Genomic DNA, 25,627 nt, shown 5'->3' with positions numbered 1-25,627 from the left:
TGCGTGTATGCATGCTAAGTCACTTCAGTCGTGTCTGACTCTTTGCAACCCTATGGCCTGTAGCCCGCCAGGCTCCTCTGTCCATGGGATTCTCCTTATTTTTAATCTTGCCAGCATCCATTACAATTCTGTTTGTGCTTGAACTTTCTCAAAAGTTACATGTTTAACCAACTAACCTAAAATAAAATTGAGCAATGATTTAGTGATATTGAATATATCATTATATGCAAAATTAACAGTCAGTTCATAATCAATGTGGAGAAGGCAATGGCAACCCACTCCAGTACTCTTGCCTGGAAAATCCCATGGACGGAGGAGCCTGGTAGGCTGCAGTCCATGGGATCGCTGAGAGTCGGACATGACTGAGCGACTTCCCTTTCACTTTTCCTTTCATGCATTGGAGAAGGAAATGGCAACCCACTCCAATGGTCTTGCCTGGAGAATCCCAGGGACAGAGGAGCCTGGTGGGCTGCCGTCTATGGGGTCTCACAGAGTCGGACACGACTGAAGCGACTTAACAGCAGCAGCAGCAGCATAATCAATGAATGATCACTGGAGATGTTTCAGATACATATTCCTTAATGAACTCAGGATACCATATATCCACTTCGGTAAACATCCTCCATCTCTAAAGACTCTCCTAGGAATGGAAAACTGGAAAGGTAACTTCTGTCCAGACCTTCAGAGATTAGCAGATCAATCAGAGGCCTTGAAGCCAGAGGTTCCGGATTCCACTTCCCCTTTGAGAAGACTTCCTAGCCCCATTGTCTGTGTTGATAGAGTGAGAATCATGATGTTTTAAAACTCAGGTTCCTGTGGGTTTTATTCAGCCAGGGTGATCTGAGGAGCTTGCCAGCAGCTCTCAGAGGTGCTCCTAGAGGGTAGGATCCATGCCCTGGATTGGCAGATTGGCTGGAGGGGGTGGGGTTTCACTTCCATGCACCACAGACGACATTCTATGTTTCAAGTCTGTGTCCCAACCCTGGGGGGTTGACTGTGCCATGCCCCTTACTGGCTGGGAGGACCCTCCTTCGTGTCCCTCACAGCCACTCTGGGGGAATCTGTGTGGTTCAGGTGACCCTGGCCCACTTGTCCTGGGGCAGCACTTAAGGCCAAAATGAGTGTAAACACTTGATGAGCAGAAAATGTGGAGGAAGGAGGGGGTTTGGGTCAAAATGGATGTTCAGTAGGATGGGTAAGAAGAATCCATGGAGCTGAGACCCAGGAGAGCATCCCAGAGAACCAGACAGACAGACAGAGAGAGAGAGAGAGAGAGGGTGTCTAGATGCAGACACACAGACGGATATATTTTCCGGGCAGGAAGGATGCAGGAGCCTCCTTTGCCGCCTGCATATCTGCGGCCGTCTGTCAGGTGGGGTCTGCTGTGTTGGGCAGCAGGGTCAGCTCCTCTGTCTGACACCGAGAATCCAGCCCCTCTCACCTGATGTTGTCCATGGGATGGTGCAAAGCCGGCTGCTTTGGACCATGGTAAGCTCCGCTGTGGGCTTTCCTGGTGGCTCAGACGGTAAAGCATCTGTCTACAATGCAGGAGACCCAGGTTCAATCCCTGGGTTTGGAATATCCCCTGGAGAAGGGAATGACAACCCACTCCAGTACTCTTGCCTGGAAAATCCCATGGATGGAGGAGCCTGGTGGGCTATAGTTCACTGGGTCGCAGAGTCCGACACGACTGAGTTACTTCACTTTCTTTTTTTCTTTCAAGCTCTTCTGTGCTCTGGGTCTCCGGACCTGTGTGGGGACCAGGCAGCTGGTAGCCGAGTGGCCCTCATCCCAGTTCTATGTCGGCTGTGCTGAGAGCTGTCAAAATACTGGTGCCTGGCCCCACATCCAGCATGGCTGACCAAACACGTCCAGGGTGGGTCTCCGGCATTTGTCCAAGCTCCTCAGATGGCCCCATGTGCAGCCCGCCTGGAGAAGCCCGGTGGTTTAGCTGGTGAGTGACGGTGAGACCACGGACCTTACTTTTCTACATTCCCTGTTGCCTTCGCAGATTACGGCACCATTAAGAAGGTGCGGGCGCCCCTGACCCAGACCTCGGGTGGATGTGTGCTGGAAGAGATGGAACTCTTCGCCGAGAGGCGGCCTGAGCCCGTCAGGAGCCTGCGGATCCTCCACAGCCAGAGCGTCCTGTTTGTGGGCCTGCGGGAGCACGTGGCCAAGATCCCGCTGAAGAGGTGCCAGTTCTACCGCTCACGCAGGTAGGGCAGCCCCAAGGGGGGACCATCCCATGTGCTGGTGCTCTTTGTAGACACCCCACCCAGGGAGAAAGCCCAGGAGCCCCAAGGACGTTCAGATTTCCTGTGTCTGAGAGGGATGGGGACCAGAGCATCCTTGTGAGTCCTGCATCCCTGGATGCAGAGACTTCTGATACACACCAGCTTGCTATGACGACAATAATACATCAGCCTCCCTGGAGGAAGAACCGCTTATGACATCTGTAAGCAGTATGTCAGGACTGAAGTGAATTGTTCAGTGAGTTTGGAGAAGGACATGTCAACCCACTCCAATATCCTTGCCTGGAGAATCCCATGAACAGAGGAGCCTGGAGGGCTGCAGTCCAAAGGGTCACAGAGTCAGACACGACTGAAGTGACTGAGCACGCACTCAGCATTGAGTGATAATGCTGATATTTGGTGTTCCTGGATTAATCTGGCACAAATTATATGTATATATTGACCTGGTCACTAAAGTATTTTAAAGTTCTCTTTCTTATCTGTGTGTATTGTATGTTCAGTTGCCCCCTTGTCTCCGACTCTTTGCGACCCCATGGACTGTAGCCCACCAGGTTCCTCTGTCCATGGGATTATTCCAGCAAGAACACTTGGAATGGGTTGCCATTCCCTCCTACAAGGGATCTTCCCAACCCAGGGATCAAAACCCACATCTCCCATGGCTCAGGTGGATTATTTATCACTGAGCCACCTAGCAAGCTCCACTTTCTTATCTAACACATACTAATCATACTAACCTAATGGAATAATATGTATTATGCAATATTTAAGGCACTCTGCAAAGTAGGTATTCTTACGTAGAAGAAGGTTCTTGTATTTAATAAAAATCATTACCGTATTCCTTTCTAGATGGTTTTAGACAGCACAGTATATAATAAAATTCCTCTTTTGGTATCAGAGTTTTGAGAAACAAATAACATTAGGGCCCTCCCAACTAATAACAATGCTATTGTGATTGCTGATAACAAATAGTGATGTTGATTAAGGACTATCTTGTATGTAACTGCTTTTCCCTAAATGTAACCAATGCCTGCTTGTAGTTTGTTCTGCTCTATGTTTCCTGCAGCACTAGCCCAGGGCAGAAATTATTCTGGCCCAGGTCTTGATGGCTCAGTGGTTGACAGGGAAGGCTGGGGTCTTCTCAGTGGGAGCGTCACAAGTTCAATGAAGCCGAAAGGTCACCAGTCTTCCAGTTCCAGGCCAGCAAGCTCTGGGGATGTGACATAGGACATCACACAAGAAGTCAGACCTGAGCCATACACAGATGTTTCTGGTGCCAGGATGGATGTTAGTGTCTTGCAAAAGGTTTTAGCTGCTCAGTTGTGTCTGACTCTTCGTGACCAACAGACTGTAGCCCTCCAGGCTCCTCTGTCCATAGAATTCTTCAGGCAAGAATACTGGAGTGAGTTGCCATTTCCTTCTGCAGGGGATCTTCCCAACCCAGGGATCAAACCCAGGTCTCCTGCATTGCAGGCAGAGCAGGAGGCAATTTCCCTTTTCCAGGCACTCTGCTAGCTCAGCAACTTGTAGCTGCAACTTACACAACTAGATCCTGAATCAGGTCAAACAAGGCAGGCATCATCTGCCCGCCTCTCATCTCCCAGACAACCACACTTGCAGCTCAGTCATGAATCCACAGGCACCAGTGGCCTCCAGGCACAGCTGCCCAGGAGGAGCTGACAGTCTCCCCTGTTCCTTTCAGGAGAATAAGCCCCTTGTCTGTCTGTATCAGGCTTCTGGGAGGACAGGATTTTACAGTTCTACCCAGAGCTGAATCTGCCTGCTGTTTTCTTGTACACTTGCTCAGGGAAAAGCAGTGAGAGATGATATTTATTGTAAACTGATAGACTGTGATCCTCTGTGTGCTCACCCAGACTGGGTTAGTTTGTATTTGACCCTTAAATGCTCCATTTGAGGACACAGAATCTAAAGATTTCAACCCAAGAGTTTCTCTGAATTTCTTCCAATGTTTTTCTGTCATCTTCCTCTCGTAGAAAGACAAGAAAACCTCTCTTAACATTCACTGGAGAAAAAAAAGAATCAATTTTTAAGAAACTGATATCTACATGACCAGATTTTTATAATTTATGGAGAAACTGTGTTTTTTTCTAGACAAAAGCAATTTTAATTTTCAAGAAATATGCCTAAAGAAGCACACTGTTAATAGTTGTTAAATATATAATTTTTAAATAAATGTATTTCTTTTTAATTGAAGGATAATTGCTTTGCAATCTTGTGTTGATTATGGCCAAACATCAGATGAATTAGTCATAGTTATATCTATGTCCCCTCCCTCTTATTTTTTCTTTTTTCAATTTTTATTTTATGTTGGACTATAATTTTTTGACAACATTATGTTAGCTTCAGGTGTACAACAAAGCAATTCAGCTATGCATGTATTTCTTTTTTCAAGTTTTTTCCTCTTTAGGTTATTACAGAATATTGAGCAGAGCTCCCTATGCTATATAGTTTGTCCTTGTTGGTTACCTATTTTAAAGATAATAGTGTGTATACGTCAATCCCAAACTCCCGATTTATCCCCTCAACCACCTTCCCCTTTGGTAGCCATAAGTTTGCTTTCTAAGTCTGTAAGTCTGTTTCTGTTTTGTAAATAAGTTCATTTGTATAATTTTTTGAATTCCACAATATAAGCAATATTATAATGACATTTGTCTTTCTCTGTCTGACATTTCACTTAGTATGGTAATCTCTTCATCCATCTTGTTGCAAATGTCATTTCATTTGTGTTAATGTGAAAGTAAAAGTCGTGCAGTCATGTCGAATAATCTGTGACCCCATGAACTGTAGCCCACCAGGCTCCTCTGTCCATGGGATTCTCCTGGCAAGTATACTGGAGTGGATAGCCATTTCCTTCTCCAGATGATCTTCCTAGGAGATCAAACCCAGGTCGCCTGCATTGCAGGCAGATTCTTTACCATCTGAGCCACAGTTTCATTTGTTTTAATGGTTGAGGAATATCCCATTGTATGTATGTTCCACATGTTCCTTGTCTATTTTTCTGTCAATGGACATTTAGATTGCTTCTCTGACATGGCTGTTGTAAACAGCCCTGCAGTGAACATTGGGATGCATGCATATTTTTGAGCCATGATTTTCTCTGGAAATATGCCCAGGACTGGTATTGCTGGATCATATGGAGCTCTATTTTTAGTTTTAAGGAAGCTCCATACTGTTTTCCACAGTGGCTGTAACAATTTACATTCCCACAAGCAGTATAGGAGAATTCCCTTTTCTCCACACCCTCTCCAGCGTTTATTGTTTATAGACTTTTTGATGATGATCTTTCTGACTAGTGTGAGGTGATATTTTAGTTTTTATTTTTATTTCTCTAATAGTTAGCCGTGTTGAGCATTTTTCATGTGCCTTTTGGCCATCTGTATGTCTTCTTTGGGTAAATATATATTTAGGTGTTTTGCCCATTTTTTGATTGGATTGTTTGTGTTTTCTTTATATTGAGTTTCATGAGCTGTTTGTAAATTGTGGAGATTATTCCTCTGTGGGTTACTTTGTTTGCCAAACATTCTCTCCCATTCTGACGGTTGTCCTTTCATTTTGTTTGTGGTTTCCTTGGCTGTGCAAAAGGTTTTGAGTTTAATTAGGTCCTATTTGTTTATTTTTCTTTTTTATTTCCATTTTTCTAGGAGATGGATCAAAAAAAAAATAGTGCCAAAACTCTAAGAGTTTTATAGTTTAGTTTTACATTTGGGTCTTTCATCTATTTTGAGTTCATACTTGTGTATAGCATTAGAACAGGTGTCCCCAACTTTTTTGGCACCAGAGACCGGTTTGGTGGGAGACAATTTTTCCACAGATGAGAATGCAGATGATTTCAGGGTAATTCAAGCACATTACATTTATTTTGCACTTTATTTCTATTATTATTACATCAACTATACCTCAGATCATCAGGTATTAGATCCTGGAGGTTGGGGACTCCTGTGTTAGAGGATGTTCTAATTTCGTTCTTTTACATGTAGCTGTCCACTTTTCCCAGCACCGCTTATTGAAGAGACTGTCTTTTCTCCATTGTATAGTCTTGCCTCCTTTGTTATAGATTAATTGTCCACAGGTGTGTGGGCTCATTTCTGGGCTTTCTGACTTGTTCCACTGATCTATATTTAAACATTGTTTGCACCAGTGCCGTACTCTTTTGATGACCGTAACTTTGTATTATAGCCTGATGTCAGGGAGCCTGATTCCTGCAGCTCTGTTTCTCTTCCTCAATATTGCTTTGATTATTTGTCTCTGTACAGATTTTTAAATAGTTTGTTCTAGTTCTATAACAAATGCCATTGGTAATTTGATAGGGATTGCTTCCCAGGTGAAGGCAATGGCAACCCACTCCAGTACTCTTGCCTGGAAAATCCCATGGATGTAGGAGCCTGGTAGGCTGCAGTCCATGGGGTAGCACAGAGTCAGACATGACTGAAGCAACTTAGCAGCAGCAGCTTCCCAGGTGGCGGTAGTGGTGGAGAACCAGCCTGCCAATGCAGGACACAGGAGACATGGGTCTCAGTCCCTGGGTCAAGAAGATCCCCTGGAGGAGGACATGGCAACCCTCTCCAGTATCCTTGCCAGGAGAATCCCATGGACAGAGGATCCTGGGAAGCTACAGTCTCTAGGGGTGCAAAGAGACATACAAGACTGCAGTGACTTAGCACACGTTGACTCTGTAGATTACCTTTGGTCGTATACTCATTTTGACAATATTGACTCTTCCAATCTAAGAATATGGTATATCTTTCCATCTGTTTGTGTCATGTTCCATTTCTTTCATCTTGTCTTATGGCTTTTGCAGTACAGGTTTTTGTCTCCTTTGGTAGTTTTATTCCTAGGCTAGATCTTTTATCCTTTTTGATGTTAAGGTAAATGGGATCGTTTCTTTGTCTTTCTGATCTTTTGTTGCAGGATACAAACTTAATAAACAGAAATATGTTGCATTTTTCTATACACTAACAATATTAATTATGCTTTTTATAATAGAATGTAAGTAATTTTGTTATCAGAAAATCAATTTTATGAATAAATTTTGAAGTGTTTAAGAACAGAAATTGAGCTTAACTAAATTACTTACCTCCTTCAGAATCATACATTGTTCATTTTGTTAATATCTGTTTTTCAGAGACAAGGCAGTTTGATATCTGATACAATGCTTAGAAATGATAAACACCTGATACAATTTTCCAAGATTCTTCTATGTCTGCCACTATGCTGGATCTTATCCCTACTTTCCTTAATGATAGCACCCTGACAGTAAAGTCAAACAACATCTCCAATTTTCAGATGAAGAAATGGTAGCTGTGATTTCTGGTGTCCTGCCCAAGGTCACATAGCTCTTGCATTTGAAGCCCAGGTTCAGAGCTGAACTCTCTTGCCCCCAAGGCCCAGACTTTATTTTTGGTTCTCTCTGCTCCCCCTGGTACAAAGAATATGTCATGCTCAGTCATCCGATTTCAGCAGGGATGAAGCATTTAATGGCATTTTCCATGGAGTTGCTGAGAACTAGAATTAGTACCAGGACAGGCTGAGCTCAGTCTATTGACAAGTACCCCCAGCTTCCTCCCATTAGTTCTTTCTTTATTATGACTGCCACCAGGCTGGGTTAAGGAGACCAAAAGGAGGTTTTATACCTCTGGGCTACTATAAAATGAGTCTTATCCTCCAGCTGTTCTAGAGGTGACCCTGAACCCAGGGGAGGCCAAAAAGATGTGCACGCCAGTGCCATCCATGCTGTGCACACATTGTAACTTGGGGCCAACAGCATGGTGTTTTTAACTTCCCATAGCTGTTTTCCTCGAAAAGCTATTTTGAAAGAACAATATCTTAAAAATATATTTCGGTCGAGTTTGACCTCAAAAAAATGAGCAGAAAGATCTTGTTTTAATTTTAGTCTTTTTTTTTTTTGCACAACCCATTTAAGAAATAGCATGGAAAAATGATGCAAATAATAAAGCAGCTGATCAGAATGGGTGGTGACTTCTGAGGATGTAGACTAGGAGAGAAAGCTTACTTTTCCGGTGTGCCCTTTGTACTCCAAGACTTATTTACCACACACATGTGTTAGTTTCATGAGATGAATTAGTATTTGCTGAATTCTAAGGAACATGGGTGTTTAGGAAGAGCTGGATTGGGGTACAGCCTGTGAAGGGCTTCCCCAGTGGTGCTAGTGGTAAACAGCCTGCCTGCCAATGCAGGAAACTTAAGAGATGAGGGTTCAACCTGTGAGTCAGGAAGACCCCCTAGAGGAGGGCACAGCAACCCACTCCAGTGTTCTTGCCTCAAGAATGCCATGAACAGAGGAGCCTGGTGAGCTATGGCCCATAGGGTCTCAAAGAGTCAGACAGGACTGAAGCAGCTTAGTGCATATGCACAGCCTGTGAAATGGAGTGTAGGTAAGCTGATGTCATCCTTACATGAGACTGGTGCACAGTCAGGAGCTCCCAGCAGGAAAGTTGTACAAGGTCTTCATACGGATGCACAGGATGAAGCAGCCAAGAATAGCCATTAACTTAATTCCTGCTGATATAAATACCAATGTAAAGTCATAACCAGCCACTTGGAAAAGTAAACACTGGCCAAGGATTGATAGAGTTCTTATCTTCCTGCTTTAGGAAGAAAGGAATGACCACAGGACTCAGATTATAACCATCACATCCAGGAATCAAGCTGTTATCCCTGCCTCCCACCTCCAAGGAAATTATGTGACCTTCCAGTTAATTCAGCTGATTGAAACTCCCAAGGTCTAAGGAAAGGAAAGCCTGGGGAAGTGGGGTGGTAGGGCTTTTGATTTAGACTTTAAAGTCATTTTAAGGATTGTGCATTCATTAGATCAGTGGGTTTGCAAATGTCCTCTGTAGCTTCAGGCTTCCCAGGCTGTAAGGTCTCTTGCAACTTCTCTATTCCACCCTTGCAGCATGGAAGCAGCTTCAGACCATAATGAGTGGGTGTGGTTGTTTGTCAGCAAGGCATACAGATTCATCAGGAAGAGAAACAGTTTACTTTTAGAGTCAGACAGTTCATTACTTACATAGACAATGAAAGTGAGAACAGAAAATGTATCAGCTACCCAAGTTCCTTGGGCTTCCCTGGTGTCTCAGCAGGTAAAAAAAAGCCACCTGCCAGTGCAAGAGACATAGAGACATGGGTTCAATCCCTGGGTCAGGAAGATTCCGTGAAGAAGGAAATGGCAACCCACTCCAGTATTCTTGCCTGGGAAATTCCATGGACAGAGGAGCCTGGTGGGCTATAGTTCATGGAGTCACAGAGTCGGACACAACTTAGCAACTGAGCAGCTGGGCAACAATCCAGGTCCCTTATCCCACAGATGACACCACAACAAAACAACCTAGGCTCCTTATCTCACAGATGACAACCCACAGACGAACTCGGGGCCCACGTGGCTGAGGAGCTGATTATGTGCTACAGTTCTATGCCTCCAGCTGTACCCTAGTAGGGGCGAGAGTAGGGGGCAGAAAGCCTTATACCTTGTTAGAATTCAGGAGGCAATGAGAAACTCTCATGAAACCCTCCCTGGAAGGAGGGTGGAAGGAAAGCAGCTTTCTAGCAGGTGCTCATAACCCTCCCATGTGCATGATCAGAAGGGTCCCAGGGCCCTCCACCAAAGCTTAGGTCAGCTTTGGATAAGCTTTGCCCTACATGGAGACATGACAATCACCAGGATACCGGGGCCAGGAAGCTGCCTACCCTGTGTTTCACTGAAACTTCAGGGAGCAGGCTGGATGAGGACCACGGGCTGTCACTTGCTGATTCCTGAATTAGATTATTGTCATATATGCCTATTGAATGAACAAACGTGCTTTGCATCATTATATACACTAACATTTAAAATTGGGTGTTAAATTACATCAAGTATTAAATTACATAATTTAACTCTAAACCCAGTTAAATTAATAGTTTTCTACTCTTCAGATACTCATCAAGTTTTTATTTTTTACTTGACACCCACCACAATTATGAGCTAAGATAAACCTATTAGGTTGTAGAGTCAACATTTCACAGATGAGGAATTGGATCAGAATCAGAGAGAGATTATACGAAGAGTCATCAGTCACAGAACAGAAACTAGAATTCTGAGTGTGGGCTGCCAGGGCAGGCTTCCTTCTGCCCTTGAGAACGTGAAATACAAAGGCTGGGTGTTGTCTTTCTAGGCTCCCTGTAGCCTTCAGCATGTGCCTGGCCAGAGACAGGCTTGGTAAATACTTATCAAATTAACAAATGGATACTCTGCCTCTCTGCTTTCTACTATTTTTTCTTCATGACCTAAAAAACAAACAAACAAACAAACAAAAACACCTCAATTCTTGAGAAACTGTAAAGCTCTCTTTAAAGAAAAGTATGCATGCATGAGTGATAAGTTGCTTCAGTCATGTCTGACTCTGTGCCACCCTATGGACTCGCTATCCATGGGATTATCCTGACCCATGGGATCAAATCCACGTCTTCCATCTCCTGCATTGCCAGACAGGTTCTTTACCACTAGCACCACCTGGAAAGCCCACAGAAAAGTGTAGTAGTGATATAAAACATCACCCAAAGGATTGGAAGCCCCTAGTCCTTAGATATTTGTTTTATTTTTGCTTTGTTATAAAAAAATATTTGGAGAGAGAAGAAAAGCTGAGAACTGGAAGAACCACAGCCTATATATAACATAAGAGACATCTCTTTTAAATTTTGCTTATACAACTGAAGGGAAAGAGGAAACCATTAAGAAAAAAGCTTTAACTCCCTTTTTGAATGGATGTCTAGTTACTCCATTCAAATAACTAGAATTCAAATTCTAGTTAGCCTGTAATTAAAAAAAAATTAATACCTCACGAAGACAATTAATATCAAAATTAGGTTACTGTAGGATGTGTATTATTTGAAAGAACAAAGTTTTAAGAGGTAGAGTTAATAATTGGCACCTTTATTAATGAAATATTCTCTAAAAAAAAAGAAAAAACATTTGCCTGATGAGGCAAACACAGTGCATAGAGAGAAATTGCAGAATCCCCAAAAAGTCCCCCAGCAAGACAACCTTAACCACTCAGTTATGAATCATATAAACATCAAAAGGATGTTTAGGCATGTACCCATTTTACAAAGTAAATATTCTCCGTTCAAAACGAATTTGCTGTTGTTCAGTTGCTAAGTCATGTCCGACTCTTTGTGACCCCGTGGACTGCAGCACGCCAGGCTTCCCTGTCCTTCACTGTCTCCTGGAGTTTGCTCAAGCTCATGTCCATCGAGTCGGTGATGCCATCCAACCACCTCGTCCTCTGTCGTCCCCTTCTCCTCCTGCCTTCCATCTTTCCCAACATCAGGGTATTTTCCAATGAATCAGCTCTTATCAGGTGGCTAAAGGATTGGAGCTTCAGCTTCAGCATCAGTCCTTCCAATGAATATTCAGGACTGATTTCCTTTAGGATGGACTGGTTTGATCTCCCTCCTGTCCAAGGGACTCTCAAGAGTCTTCTAAATCTCAGTGTCTTGAGCTTTTGTTTGCACTGACTTTGGTGTAGCCTCTAAAGACTGTGGGCTTTCCTTAGTTAATTCACTCGTAGTATATTTATTGAACCTCGGGCGTACCAAGCAGCAAGCCAGGTTCTGAGTGTATGATGACGGATGACACATCCCTACCCTGTCTTCCTGGGCTCAGACTCCAATGAGAAATTCTGACATAAATAAGATCTCCCAAATATCTCTTGTGGATTCAAGCCAGAGGGCCTTGGAGTTACTTTAGACTTTATCCCAAAATTGATTTATCATTGAAGTCTGATCCTAGACTCCACTAGGACCTAATCTCCAAGCCTGCTGTTCCTTTCCAGTTATTTTTTAAGCTATGTCTGAATCACAACCAGTGCTCTAATTTAAATTTCCAATAGTAAGGGGATTAATTACCAAGTTATAGTATACTGACTCAATGGAGCATTCCCTCAGTGGATTATTCTTAAATCATTAAATGATGACAATGAAGACATATATATGATACGATCTTAACTGAAAAAAAATAACCTGACATTATGTGTTTGCCGTCATTAACACTGTTTAGAAAATAGAAGGAAAAGTATACATGCCCACATGATATTTACAACTGTAAAATACATGCCAATACGCTGATTACAACCCTGTAAGAGTGGGTTGGAGGAGGGCTTGAACTGGAACACAGTGTCTTCCAGCAGAGTCATTAAGTCACACATCCAAGTCCTGGGCAGGGTGGATAAAGAACAGACAAAATGTGATGCATAGAACATGAACGTGCATGAAGTAGACAAGTAAATTAAGAAATATGTCATATTACTCTTCAGTAATATTCAGGGAAAGTGTGGATTATGTGAAGTAGGACGCTTACAATTTGGGAGGAATTCTCTATTCTAAAAGGAATTCTCTGTTCTAAGGAAAAGAAAATCAAATACTAACAAAAAAATATTCTCGAGTTAATCACAGAATCTTAGAAGGTCTCATGAAGTGAGGAAGTTCAGGCTACATTAGGATCATGGTGAATCCACCTTTGACAATGATGTAGACATATATTTGATCCAGGTAGAAAATGAAAGCAAAGAAAACAGATGAGTGTCATCTTGTAGAGATGCTGTGGGCTGCCCCCACAACCTCAGAATTATCAGTACACTTTTTTCCTTCTCTTCTTTTGCCAAATGTGTTAGTGTAACCACATTGTTATTACAACAGAGAATAAGTTTCTAAGAACAAGAAACTATGCAAAGAATTTTCCACAGGTCAAATCCACTAGTATAGGTTCTTAGCTTCCCTTAATCACCCAATAGCTTTTGGGTTTCACCCTCTGGTTGGTTTCCTAAACGAGCATGTTACTGTCTTCTAAATGGCATTCTGAGTTCCAAACAGTCATCTGGGATAGAGTTTAAAATCAGTGTAATTACCAACCTTTTGTACCTCATTTGTGTTGAGGATTCACACTGCAAGGTTTCATTATTTAATGTCCACTCTACTGGCCTCCTGTTTTTGAACTTCCAGATTGAAAACTATGTAATGAACTCTATTCCACCACTCCTTCAAACTGGGGTGCTGGAGAAGACTCCTGAAAGTTCCTTGGACAGCAGGGAGATCAAACCAGTCAATCTTAAGGGAAATAAACCCTGAATATTCATTGGAAGGACTGATGCTGAAGCTGAAGCTCCAGTATTTTGGTCATCTGGTGTGAAGAGCTGACTCATTGGAAAAGTCCCTGTTGCTGGGAAAGACTGAGGGCAGAAGGAGAAGAGGGCATCAGAGGATGAGAAGGCGGGATGGCATCACTGATGCAATGGGCATGAACTTGGGCAAACTTCGGGAGAGGGTAAGGGGCAGGGAGGCCTGGCATACTGCAGTCTATGGGGTCACAAAGAGTCGGAATGACCGGGTGACTGAACAACAACAGTGAACTCTATGGGGAAGTTTGGGCTGCAGGTAGCTAATGTGCAGCACCAGATTTTTGCATCTGAGTTATTCTTAGCAGAAACACCTTGGCTTTTATTCCCTGAGTCCCCCTAAGATTGTATTTGCAGCCTGGTCCAATGAATTAGTGATTCTTAAGGAAATCATCATTCCTCTGGTAACATAAAACAGCTCGCATGTGGAAAGATCATGAGCTCTGGATTCAGGTGGATCTGGATAAGCCTTTAGCTTGGTGTGTGGTTGTAAGCAAGTGACTCACTGTGTTGTTAGTCAGAGTCGTGTCTGACTTTTGCGACCCCGTGAACTGTAGCCCACCAGCCACCTCTGTCCATGGAATTCTCCAGGCAAGACTACAGGAGTGGGTTGCTCCTCCCCTCTGCAGGGAATCTTCCCGACCCAGAGATCAAACTCAGGTCTCTTGCATTGCAGGCAGATTCCTTACCATCTGAGCCACCAGGCAAATGAAAAGACAGAGACCATATAATGGGTCTGACAAATAAAAAGATTCACTATGAGATGCTCCTCTTCTTTCCTGCCTAAGAATTATATTCAGCTCACATAGGTCCTCCAGAGTCAGGGCTGCTGTTACACACATGCTTTGCCTTCTTTGTCCAGATATGCTTCACTTGCCTCTGGACCAGAGGGCACATGGACCCATCAAGAATTTGTTCTTCCGCCTTTAAACAGCTTCCCATTGTCTGAGATGCAGGGGACCCATCAGGCTCGATTCTGCTCCTTGCATTGAGTTATTTACCTAGCTCCAGTCTGTTTGGGCAAGGAGATTTCCTACCATGACCACACTCTGTGTGTAGGTGAGTGATGTCAGCGTGGTCCCAGCCAACAGGCAGGTGCATCTGTCAGTACAAATTCAGCAATCCCCTGTCTCACGTGAGCGGGTACCTGTCCTTACAAGAGGGGCTGAGGTTCAGACCCCGGTGGAGGCTGATCAGTGCCAACTGTGAGGAAAGCCAAGCGCTTATCCTTGCCGCTTTTACCAGGCCCTTCCCAGTGGCTGGGGAGGGCAACAGAGAGTCCAGAGGCAAAGCGGGCACCACACTTGCCTCCCCTGTTCTGCTGAGATGGGTGGATGTCCTTCCTGGGATGGACTATGCTAACACCGCGGCTCAGCCTCATTCAGTCATGGGCAAACTGTTGAGTGAATTGTAAGAAGACAACATCATAATATTTTCCCCTCCCTCTGGACTTACTTTCCTATAGGGTTTTGTGTAAAAATTAAAATGTGTTACTTGACACCTTGTCCATTCTTCAGGTGTGACTGTTGACCCTTTGACCTCTCCTGTGTCCTCTGACTCTGCCCACTAAACCCTCATGCGCAGAAGGGTTTCTCTTGATTAAACATGAGGGGGACAAGAAGTAATTGTGTCTTCATTGTTTTCCTTGATTGACCAGGGAGGAGAGAGGACTGGAACCTGTAGTTACCTCTCTTGTACAAAGTAGAGAACAGCGGATACCGAAGTGTAGACTTTTCCCTGAATGAAGACTCCAGTGATGCTCTTCGTTTTCTCCTGGGGCAGGGCGCAGCATTTTCCAGTCACTTGGGAATTCCTTCAACAGCCCTGAGCTGGGAAGGACTCGTGTTTACCCTCTGGGCCCCCTTTGTCCCTAAGTACCAAACTGGACAGCCTGCCTTCCCTGGAGAGCTTCACTTTCAAAGGGCAGAATGGCCTTTCCGGAAAATCTTTGTGTTTAGACAAGAGAAAAGTCCCCAATGACTGAGGTCCACCCAGAGGCCAAGATAAACAGCTCAGTAATCTCTGTGGGAAAAGCGGGACTCTCTATCACATCAGAAACCAAAATTGATCGCAAATGCTCAATTTCCAGGAAGCCTTTTTTTTTGCTTATTTCAAACACCATCACTTTTTTCACTATTTGTTTAAGCTATCAATTTTCCCATAATGCCTCACTGCAAAATTTATATCAATTTAGTTCAGTTTTAAAACAGATTTTTTCAGGAAAACCTGAGTGTTCTATCTCCCTACTAAGACTTTAACTAAAAACCATTTGCTTAATATTACCAGCAGTGCAAATCAGTTATTTGAACTTAATGATAAAAGCAAATTGAAATGTGAAAAATCCTCATTTTATTTAATCAATGTAATTTAATGATAAGCCAATAATGAATAGTTTTTAATATATTGAATGCTAGTGACTAATTGAAATTCTAGTTCATTAACTTTCTCTACAAATCATAGCCTGTAACATGAATGATTATTAAGTGCCTTTAAAATGCTATGCATCATGAGTGTGGACACATATTTTTATTGGTAATTATGTCTTTTGTTTACTTGGCATGTGTCCTAACTTTAAAAAATGCTGTTTCAAATGTACTTGTATCTCAGTTCTTCTTGGGAATTATGAATTAATCTTCTAGTAGATGTCATATACATCCTATACACCGCAGACAAATTCCCCATGCTTAAGCAAAGCACCATTTTATTTGCATCGCTACACTTCTCTGGAATCTTGAGGAAACTTCAGCGCAGCCAAGCTGCTTGGTTTACCTCCCTGATCATGCCATGGGCAGGTGACTCCGTGTTGTCCTTCCCAGAGCCACAGTGACCAGGGATGTTCTTACTCAGCTAATCCCCAGCTTCACTCAAAGGCCAACTTCCTGGAACTCGTCTGGGCCATGGCTTCTCCTCTGACTTCTGTAGCACCGGTTGTCTGGGCTTCTTACTTAACAGTCATCAACTCTGGTGTCGTCGAGCAATGATCATGACCATGGTCTTCCTCCCTCACTGGGCTGCAAGTTCATTCCTGGTTCTTGTGCCTTCAGACCACGGCACTGTGCACGCATATGCAAGTAGTTAAAAAATCATTATAGATCGACCCACACGTGTAGCTGAAATACCTAAAGGAACACATCCTGGTGTGATACATCCCCTTGTTAAATAAAGACCCCAAGGTATTCACAGAGTTAGTATTTTTGGAATACAGTGTTTTCAGTCACTCAAAAATCAACCGCATGTATTAATTTGTAATTATGTTTAGAGGTTAAGGATAAAGGGTTTCCCAGGTGGCTCCAGTGGTAAAGAATCCTCCTGCCAATGCAGGAGACACAAGAGACACAGTTTCTATCCCTGGGTCATGATGATCCTCTGGAATAGGCAATGGCAACCCACTCCTCTATTCTTGCCTGGAAAATGCTATGGATGGAGGAGCCTGCCGGGCTCTATGGTCCATGGGGTTGCAAAGAGCTGGACATGACTGATGCATGCATGCATGCATTAAGTAGAACAGCTATGTATATCCCATCTCAAAACACTTTGTTCTGTTTGGTTGCTTTTTTTCTTAACTACATGATGTAATTTAATCTTTAGAACAGCCCAGTGAGGTGAGCATTATCATTCCAGTTTTATAGAAGAGAAAACTGGGGGAAAAAAATATGCTTCAGTTAGATTTACCAGTTGAGGGGTTTGTGGATGTCTTAAGATGCATTTTTCAGGAAGTGAAAGGGTTAGTTGCTCAGTTGCATCCACCTCTTTAGGACCCTATAGATTATAAGCCACTAGGCTCCACTGTCCATGGGATTCTCCAGGCAAGAATACTGGAGTGGGTGCCATTTCCTTCTCCAGGGGTTCTTCCCAACCCAGGGATGGAACCTGGGTCTCCTGCATTGCAGGCAGTTTCTTTACCATCTGAGCCACGAGGGAAGCCCTTCTTCAGGAAGGTTACTGTCTAATTGGAATATCTCCATCTTATTTTTAGTAGTATAATGCTTTTAATGCAGCTCAAAGTAAAAGCAGATTCTGAAGTATATAGTGACTTAGTGGTTAAGAATAAGGCACCCGAGATTGTCTTAGAAATTAAGTCACTCTCATTCATGAACAGATAAATTATTCTCTCTCTCGCTGTCATCATCATGATAATACAAGTAAATACTGATGTTTGACATGTGATGATTCTTGCACAGAATTTGGGAAACACTTTAAAGGTGCATGCAGCATTTACAAGGAATCCTAAGTCCTTAGGGAGGGATGCTGGAGCGCTCAGCAGATTCTACACACCGAGCTTCTTCAAAAACCCCACCTCCATCTACTGGGTGTTTCTTTAGACTCTCAAGATCTCTCCCACCTGGTCTTGCTGCCTCATGCTGATCTTCCTCCCTGAAAGTATCATGTCAACCACTCTGGTCATCTTATTGGTCGCAGCTTAAATGCCTCTCTCTGCATACTTCCTCATCCCCTTTTCATTTCTTTTTTTTTTTTCCTTTGCAACTGGCTGTTGTAGTTGTTTTATGTTTATTTCCTTCACTAAGAGACGAGTTCTTTGGTACACTGACTGTGTCTGTTTTGTTTGCCTGGTCCACCCATCACTTTCAAGGTCAGTTCACAGCTGGTGCTAAGCACGTGATGAAGAAATGAATGATGGGAACACTTTTGATGTTCCGTGTTTCATGAATAAATTTTGTTGACACAGCAAAAATTCTTAATATCAAAAATAAGTTGACATAGTGGCAGTTAGTGTGATGAAACAAGCCAGATGAAGTCATCGATACTTAATCTAATACTCAAGAGGATGATATTCAGTAATTAGCTCCAACTTTCCAGAAATACAGTGGAAAGATTTTGATGAACATGCATTTCTTTTTTCTATTACTCAACTTAACAAGTAGCATAACTGCAAACTTTAAAAAGTAAAGGAAGAGTTTATATAAATTTTAACATCATTAGATAAATTTCCTGTAAAATGGAAAGTAGTTTATCCTTCCAGAATTAAGGCCTACCTCTCAATATATGTTTGTTCTAAAATACTCTTTTCAATAAATGTGTTTTCAAATTGAACCTCCGATTCTGGCCAACATTTTTTTCTGAATTCAGATACTTTCAGATGCCAGAGCAATATGTCAGCTGAAAATAATATAAAGTTCTTAGCAAAATAAGAAAAAAATATTATTGAAAAGACTCATCACAGAAAGAAAAACATTTTCATGGTGGAATAAAGAAAAGCCACTTTCACAATGGCTGCATTAATAGGGAGTCTGTGACTTTTGACACGACCTCCTTCAGAGACCCACTTTCCAAAACTAAGAAGTTATTGCTAGTTTTCCTTAAGGTGTAATTTAGAATATAGGTAGAGATCATTGGAATGTTCCTTGTGGTATGAAATGCTTACAGTGAGGTAAACATGTTTATATATAAATGGTATTTTTAATGAATGGGCTCTTATGATTATAGAGAAGTTTTAGTGTTTTAAGTGTAATTTTAAGAAACTGCAGAACCATCAGTAGTATCAGAAGAAAGAGATGTTGTTGCAAGCCGCTTTTCATTTAAAGCAGCTTAACTATTCCCTGTAATCCCTGTGGCATTGCTTCAGTTCTACAGGCAACTTTGCAAGGGGAAGTCTCAGGCAAAATTAGGGGCTTGGTGAAATTTCCTTCTTTTTTGGAAGGTGAAGTTTGTCTCATGGACATTTTGCCTTAATCTTTTTTTTTTTTTTTTTAGTTGGAGGCTAATTACTTCACAACATTTCAGTGGGTTTTGTCATACATTGATATGAATCAGCCATAGATTTACACGTATTCCCCATCCCGATCCCCCCTCCCACCTCCCTCTCCACCCGATTCCTCTGGGTCTTCCCAGTGCACCAGGCCCAAGCACTTGTCTCATGCATCCCACCTGGGCTGGTGATCTGTTTCACCATAGATAATATACATGCTGTTCTTTCAAAACATCCCACCCTCACCTTCTCCCACAGAGTCCAAAAGTCTGTTCTGTATTTCTGTGTCTCTTTTTCTGTTTTGCATATAGGGTTATCGTTACCATCTTTCTAAATTCCATATATATGTGTTAGTATGCTGTAATGTTCTTTATCTTTCTGGCTTACTTCACTCTGTATATAAGGGGCTCCAGTTTCATCCATCTCATTAGGACTGATTCAAATGAATTCTTTTTAATGGCTGAGTAATATTCCATGGTGTATATGTACCACAGCTTCCTTATCCATTCGTCTGCTGATGGGCATCTAGGTTGCCTTAATCTTTTAAAAAAAGCATGAGATCGAATCCAGGCTTCTTGAATAATTCTCGAAGCCCTATTTGCCCACTGACAGGAAAACAGGATCAAACACGTAGTGGATCCCACTGTGTGATGTACGCTGAGTGTCCGGCAGGGATGTCTCAGTAGGAATAGGCACTGGTCCTGCCTGACCCAGTCAGCACACTGGGATCAGAGAAGGTGGAACTTAAGAACAAGAGGGCTGCAGCCAACCAGGCTTTCCCAAGTAAGGTACCTTTTAAGCTGCAGGCAATCAAATAACTTTCTTGCTTTGCTTCTCAAGTGAAAGTGTTAGTCGTTCAGTTGTGTCCGATTCTTTGCGACCCCATGGACTGTAGCCCGCCAGGCTCCTCTGTCCGTGGGATTCTCCAGGCAAGGACATTGGATGGGTAGCCATTCCCTTCTCCAGGGGATCTTCTGACTCAGGGAGCAAACCCAGGTCTCCCGCATTGCGGGCAGACTCTTTTCCTCTGAGCCACCAGGGAATCTTCCCTATAAAACCCCTTCTTAGCTCCTTTGCTCAAATAAACTCTTGAATGGTTTAATTGTGTCTTTGCTGTTGTCACTCAGTTGTGTCCTACTGTTTGCAAGCCAGGGACTGTAGCCCGCCAGGCTCCTCTGTCCATGGGGTTTCCCAGGCAAGAATACTGGAGTGGGTTGCCATTTCCTGTTCTAGGGAATCTTCCCAACATGGAGATTGAACCTGTGTCTCCTGCATGGGCAGGCATGTTGTTTATCACTTGAGCCACCAGGGAAGTCCCACCGAACAGTTTAATAGGCCTCAGTTTACGTTTTAACAGGTTCAGGGTCACTTATCAAAAAGTTTCAGTGAGGTTATGGTAAAGGTAACTGTTTGACACTCCTTTCCACCCCAGCCTGGTACTGCAGTGAGAAGCACCAGTTTTAACCCTTTGAACTTTGGCTGGTTAATAAACAGTAATTGCATAGTAACTTAATCAGCCATAGTTTTCTCTATTGTTTGATTTATTACCTTTGGATTAGCATCCCTAACTGTGGAACTTGGACTTCTCCTTTGTCTCCATTCTATTCTTTGATTTTGTTTTCCTGTTAAAATGAGACTAAATGGAGTCTAATGGGGGTACTGTATTTAAAGCTTTTATGAGGTTTAAATGAGGAGATAGAGGTCAAGTTCTTAGAACAGCACTCTATACAAGGTTCGCCTATTTGATTTGTTAATAAGGGGTTTTTAATATCATTAATATTAATGACATTATTGTTTAGAGTACCTCCCTGGCCCATGCTTGATGATTAGGCTAGAACTTGTAGCCCTGCTCTCAGAGGACTGGTAACTCTATAGCATCTTCAGTCTCTTACTGTTGTTGCCCTTCAGTCGCTCAGTTGTGTCTGACTCTTTGTGACCCCAGGGACCACAGCACGCCAGGCTTCCCGGTCCTTCACTGTCTCCTGGAGCTTGCTCAAACTCATGTCCGTTGAGTCGGTGATGCCATCCAACCATCTCATCCTCTGTCATCCCCTTCTCCTCTTGCCTTCAATCTGTCCCAGCATCAAGGTCTTTTCTAATGGGTCGGCTCTTCGCATCAGGTGGCTGAAGTGTTGGAGGTGCCACAGTCCCTCGTAAGCTCCGTCCTAACTTGGTAGACTTTGTCACTCCCAGGCTGGATTCTCTGCCTTTGCCCACTGCCATGCCCTGTGTCCTTGACCTCCTGACTCTTAAGAGAAAGTGTCCAATGGCCTGCTTGTCTGTGGGAGCATCTTCTGTACCATTCTGGCCCTGTCACTGTCCTCTCTGTCTGCTTGCTCCATCCGCACATCTACTGGATTTTTTATTTTTATTTTTGGCCACACCTCATGCCTTGTAGGATCTTAGTTCCTCTGCCAGGATCAATCCTGTGCCTCCTGCTCTGGAAGCACGGAACCCTAACCACAGGGCTGCCAGGGAATTCCCAGCCTTCTATTGTATCTGTTGCTATTGTCATTGGCCAGAAATCTTCATCTAATCATGCCCATGTTGTATATGAACTCTCATTTAGACACAGCTAGAATAAAGTATCTACCATATATTTATGATATAATATATTGAATATTGTAGACAAGTCTATACTAAACCACTAGTATATGGAAATTTTTAATACATTTTTAACGTCTGCTACTCAGAAGGAAGACTCCTCTATTATATTATATTTGAACCAGTCATGTTACAGGTTTGGGGGTGTATTTGTTTTTCCTTGGGCAAATTTTAGAAATTTTCAGTGTCTCCTTTTTCTCATCAGTAAAGTTGAAGTAATAACAACCTCCCTCATTACAGTTGTTTAAATGGTCAAATGATGTAATAATCTTATGTATCACAGTCTGTTTAACCAATAATACCTATTATTAAGTGGGTGAGGATGATGTAGTAATGATGGTGGTGGTAGTAATAATGATTATGATGATAAATAAAGTGAAAATATTAATACCTTCCTTAAAAGCTGTTAATGTATCAATGATGTAATCATTTTATTTGTCACAAATAATGCCTATTATTCATGGGATGATGTTCGTTGTGGTGGTGGTGGAGGTAATAGCTAGTATTCTTGAGCAAAAGTGTGACTTTAGATCATTCATAACACCAAAAGTCACCATGTTAGCACCGATAATCATTTCCTGTATCTTAGAAAAAAATAGACATTTCAGTTAAAATTAATTTAATTTTAATTAGATACTTAGTGGGGTATGCAGTTAGCTGTGTTCTCTAATGTGCAGACTGAAGCTTTTGTTTCACATAACTAGTTCCTACATCAAGTCCTGAGGGTCCACTCTTAGCTTACCTCTTTTGTTCTAGATTCACCTGCCTTTCTGTTGACCCTTTGGTGTGTATTTTCAGTGCCTGCATTGGGGCCCAGGACCCGTACTGTGGCTGGGACGTGGTGATGAAGAAATGCACGACCCTGGAGGAGAGCCTGAGCATGAGGCAGTGGGAGCAGAGCATCGCCACCTGTCCTGTGAGTGTCCGGGTCCTCAGCTCTGGAAGCACCATCCCTGGGACCCCAGCGGTCCTAACCCGCAGCCCTAAGCCACCCTTCTGTGGCCTCCATTCATTTTCCTATGAGAACCTTCCTCATAAAGCTGGTCTGTGCTTCTTAACTCATTCAGCTCTTCCTGCACCAAGCCACACAGGATGATGCCATCACTTGCTGTCCATTTTGAAAAGAAATATCTTAAGAGAAGGGGCTTCGCTGGTGGCTCAAGAATCCGCCTGCCAGCACTATTTATAATAGCTAGGATGTGGAAGCAACCTAGATGTCCATCGACAGATGAATGGATAAAGGAGCTGTGGTATATATATATATCATGGAATATTACTCAGCCTTAAAAAGGAATGCATTTGAGTCAGTTCTAATGAGGTGAATGAACTTAGAGCTTATTATACAGAGTGAAGTAAGTCAAAAAGAGAAAAACAAATATCATATATTAACACATACATAAGAAATCTAGAGGACTTCCCTGTAGCTCAAACGGTAAAGAATATGTCTGCAACGCAAGAGACCCGGGTTCAATCTCTGCGTCGGGAAGATCCTCTAGAGAAGGGAATGGCAATCCTCTCCCGTATTCTTGCCTGGAGAATTCCATAGACAGAGCCTGGTGGGCTACAGTCTATGGGGTCGCGAAGAGTCAGACAAGACTGAGTGAATAACACTACTATTATGGAATCTAGAAAGAAGGCGCTGATAAACCTATTTGCAGGGGAGCAGTGAAAATGCAGTCATAGGGAGCAGAGTTGTGGACATAGTCAGGGGAAGGGGAGGGTGCAGTGAATTGACAGAGTAGCATGGACACATACATTTCCACCTGGAAAATAGTTACCCAGTGGGAATCTGCTGTACAGCTCGGGGAGCTCAAACGCGGTGCTCTCTGACCACCCAGAGGGTGGGATGGGCTGGGAAGTGGGAGGGAGGCTCAAGAGGGACGGGACATACATGTACCTGTGGCTGATTCATGGGGATGTGGCAGAAGCCAACACAATATTGTAAAGCAATGATCCTCCAATTAAAAATACATAAATTTTAGAAAAAATGGAGAAAAGAATCCACCTGCTAATGCAGGAGACATAGGAGATGAGAGTTTGATCCCTGGGTGGGGAAGAATCCTTGGAGCAGGAAATGGCAACCCACTCCAGTATTCTTGCCTGGAAAATCCCACTGACAGAGGACCTGGCAGGCTACAGTCCATGGGATTGCAAAGAGTCGGACACGACTGAACACACACAGACACACGCATGATCTTGGGAGAAAATAGTGCTGGTTTGCAAGTGGGATGTAACATCTCTGTTAATTTTTGGATTTTTGTCTCCAGAGTTTGGTGTGGACGATTTTGCCCTTTGTAGCATTAATAATAATAAAATAGCAACTTCCACACCCATCCATATCTCCTGGGAGCTGTAATTCCAGAAGCAGGGAAACAGAGCTTTTAAACAAACTAAAGGATAGTATGATGGAACCCCATGTGTCTTCACTACCACTCAGGGTCAGAGGATTCCTGGGAGAAACAGCCTAAAGTACATTCCCCCAGGGAACCCTGTGGAATGTGGAGAAACTCCGCTGTTTACAGTCAGACTCTGAACCCAAGAACCCAGATTCCACTCTTGCCTTTGCCGGTATATTTAGCTGGGTCCTCACTTGCACAATCCGGCCTTTCTTCTCCTTTGTCTTCAGAGCCGTCAGTCAAGTCATCCTAAGTTCTATTTTTCTGTTCTCGGAGAATATGAGCAACAAGTATTAACTTCAGCACATTTAGAATTTAGCTAAGTCCCTTGGCATCCTTATCAGCCCTGGCCTCACCCTGCAAGACAGAGGTGAGAAAGCAGGGACACCGTCCCTTATGTTAAATCCGTGTTGGTCCTTCTGTTCCAAACAGCCTGAGGCATTCGAACAGTCTGCCTGTTTCCTGTCAAGGAACCTGCTCTTTGCATCATCCAAGCCACGTGTCACAAAGGCTGTCCTTCAGTTTGTAAGTGAGACAAGCAGGCAGAGTGACCGGAGGAAGGCTAAGGCGATTAAACCGGTGTCAGTCCCCAGTTGTTGGCACAAAGAGCAGGCTTTTCCCTCTAAAGGAGGGTGCATCGCCGCACCCAGGCTCTCAGCAAAGCCTTGGAGGGGGTGCGCTGGGCTGCCAGTCCTTTTTGTTCTTTAGCTCCAGATCTCTGAATTTAGGAGCCAGCTCATCTGCGGTGTCTTGTGAAACTGGTTCACACATGCCACTGTCTGTGTGAAGTCCTTTCTTCTGTCTGAACCACATTGTACAAGCACAGAGGTGTTCCCTTTAAATTCTTCGCAGCTAAAAACACAAAGAGCGCTCTGTGACATGTAGCTTTAAAAGCTCAGGCATGCACTTTAGAAGAATCAGCACATCTTCTTGCAAAAGTTTGACCTTACTGTTTTAATGGTTAAAAAGGGGCAGAAGATAACAGTGGTTCTTCTTAAGCAATAAAGTCATTGGTCCAGGGCTCAAGGGCATTTCAGTGGCTATCTGGGACATGCTTAATTACAAAGTGGGAAATACACACTCTCCCACTTGGTCTGTAACAAGTACGTCTTGCATGTTTCTATGGTCAGAAAATGAAGGTGACCTGATATTTAAGAAGTGACCGGAGGGTTATCACTAAAGTTGCTTCTTTCTGCTGAGAGGACAACTTCTGATACAAACTCAGGAAAGGTCAGAGGAGGATGTGGACCTACCCTGGTTTCAGAGCTGCCCCTCCACCAACTCTTTTTGAAAAATGTGACTGAGATGTGATCTCTGATTCACTGAAGGTTTTTGGGTTTTTTTTTTTTTGTTTTATCCCCCTGATTTGAGGTGATTTCATTACACACAACCATCTCTACCATCTCATCCAATGTAACTGGTCATTTGCCAAGATACACATTTGATAAGAATATGCAAAGCGTCTAACAACAGACAATAATA

The 25,627-nt window shown here is 43.1% G+C and overlaps 1 protein-coding gene across 1 annotated transcript in view; it reads left to right on the top strand.

Annotated features, from left to right (window-relative positions):
* SEMA5A (semaphorin 5A) overlaps positions 1–25,627 on the top strand; it is a 565,061-nt gene that overhangs the window by 443,696 nt on the left and 95,738 nt on the right. The window contains exons 12-13 of the mRNA XM_043489083.1: positions 2,012–2,219; positions 22,548–22,665. Of these exons, the coding sequence (XP_043345018.1) occupies positions 2,012–2,219; positions 22,548–22,665 (326 nt within the window). The remainder of the gene's footprint in view (positions 1–2,011; positions 2,220–22,547; positions 22,666–25,627) is intronic.

This window comes from Cervus canadensis, chromosome 16 (genome assembly GCF_019320065.1).
Source record: "Cervus canadensis isolate Bull #8, Minnesota chromosome 16, ASM1932006v1, whole genome shotgun sequence".
Classification (NCBI taxonomy): domain Eukaryota; kingdom Metazoa; phylum Chordata; class Mammalia; order Artiodactyla; family Cervidae; genus Cervus; species Cervus canadensis.
Note: the sequence above shows the minus strand (reverse complement) of the source record. Positions and strands in the feature narration are given on the sequence as shown.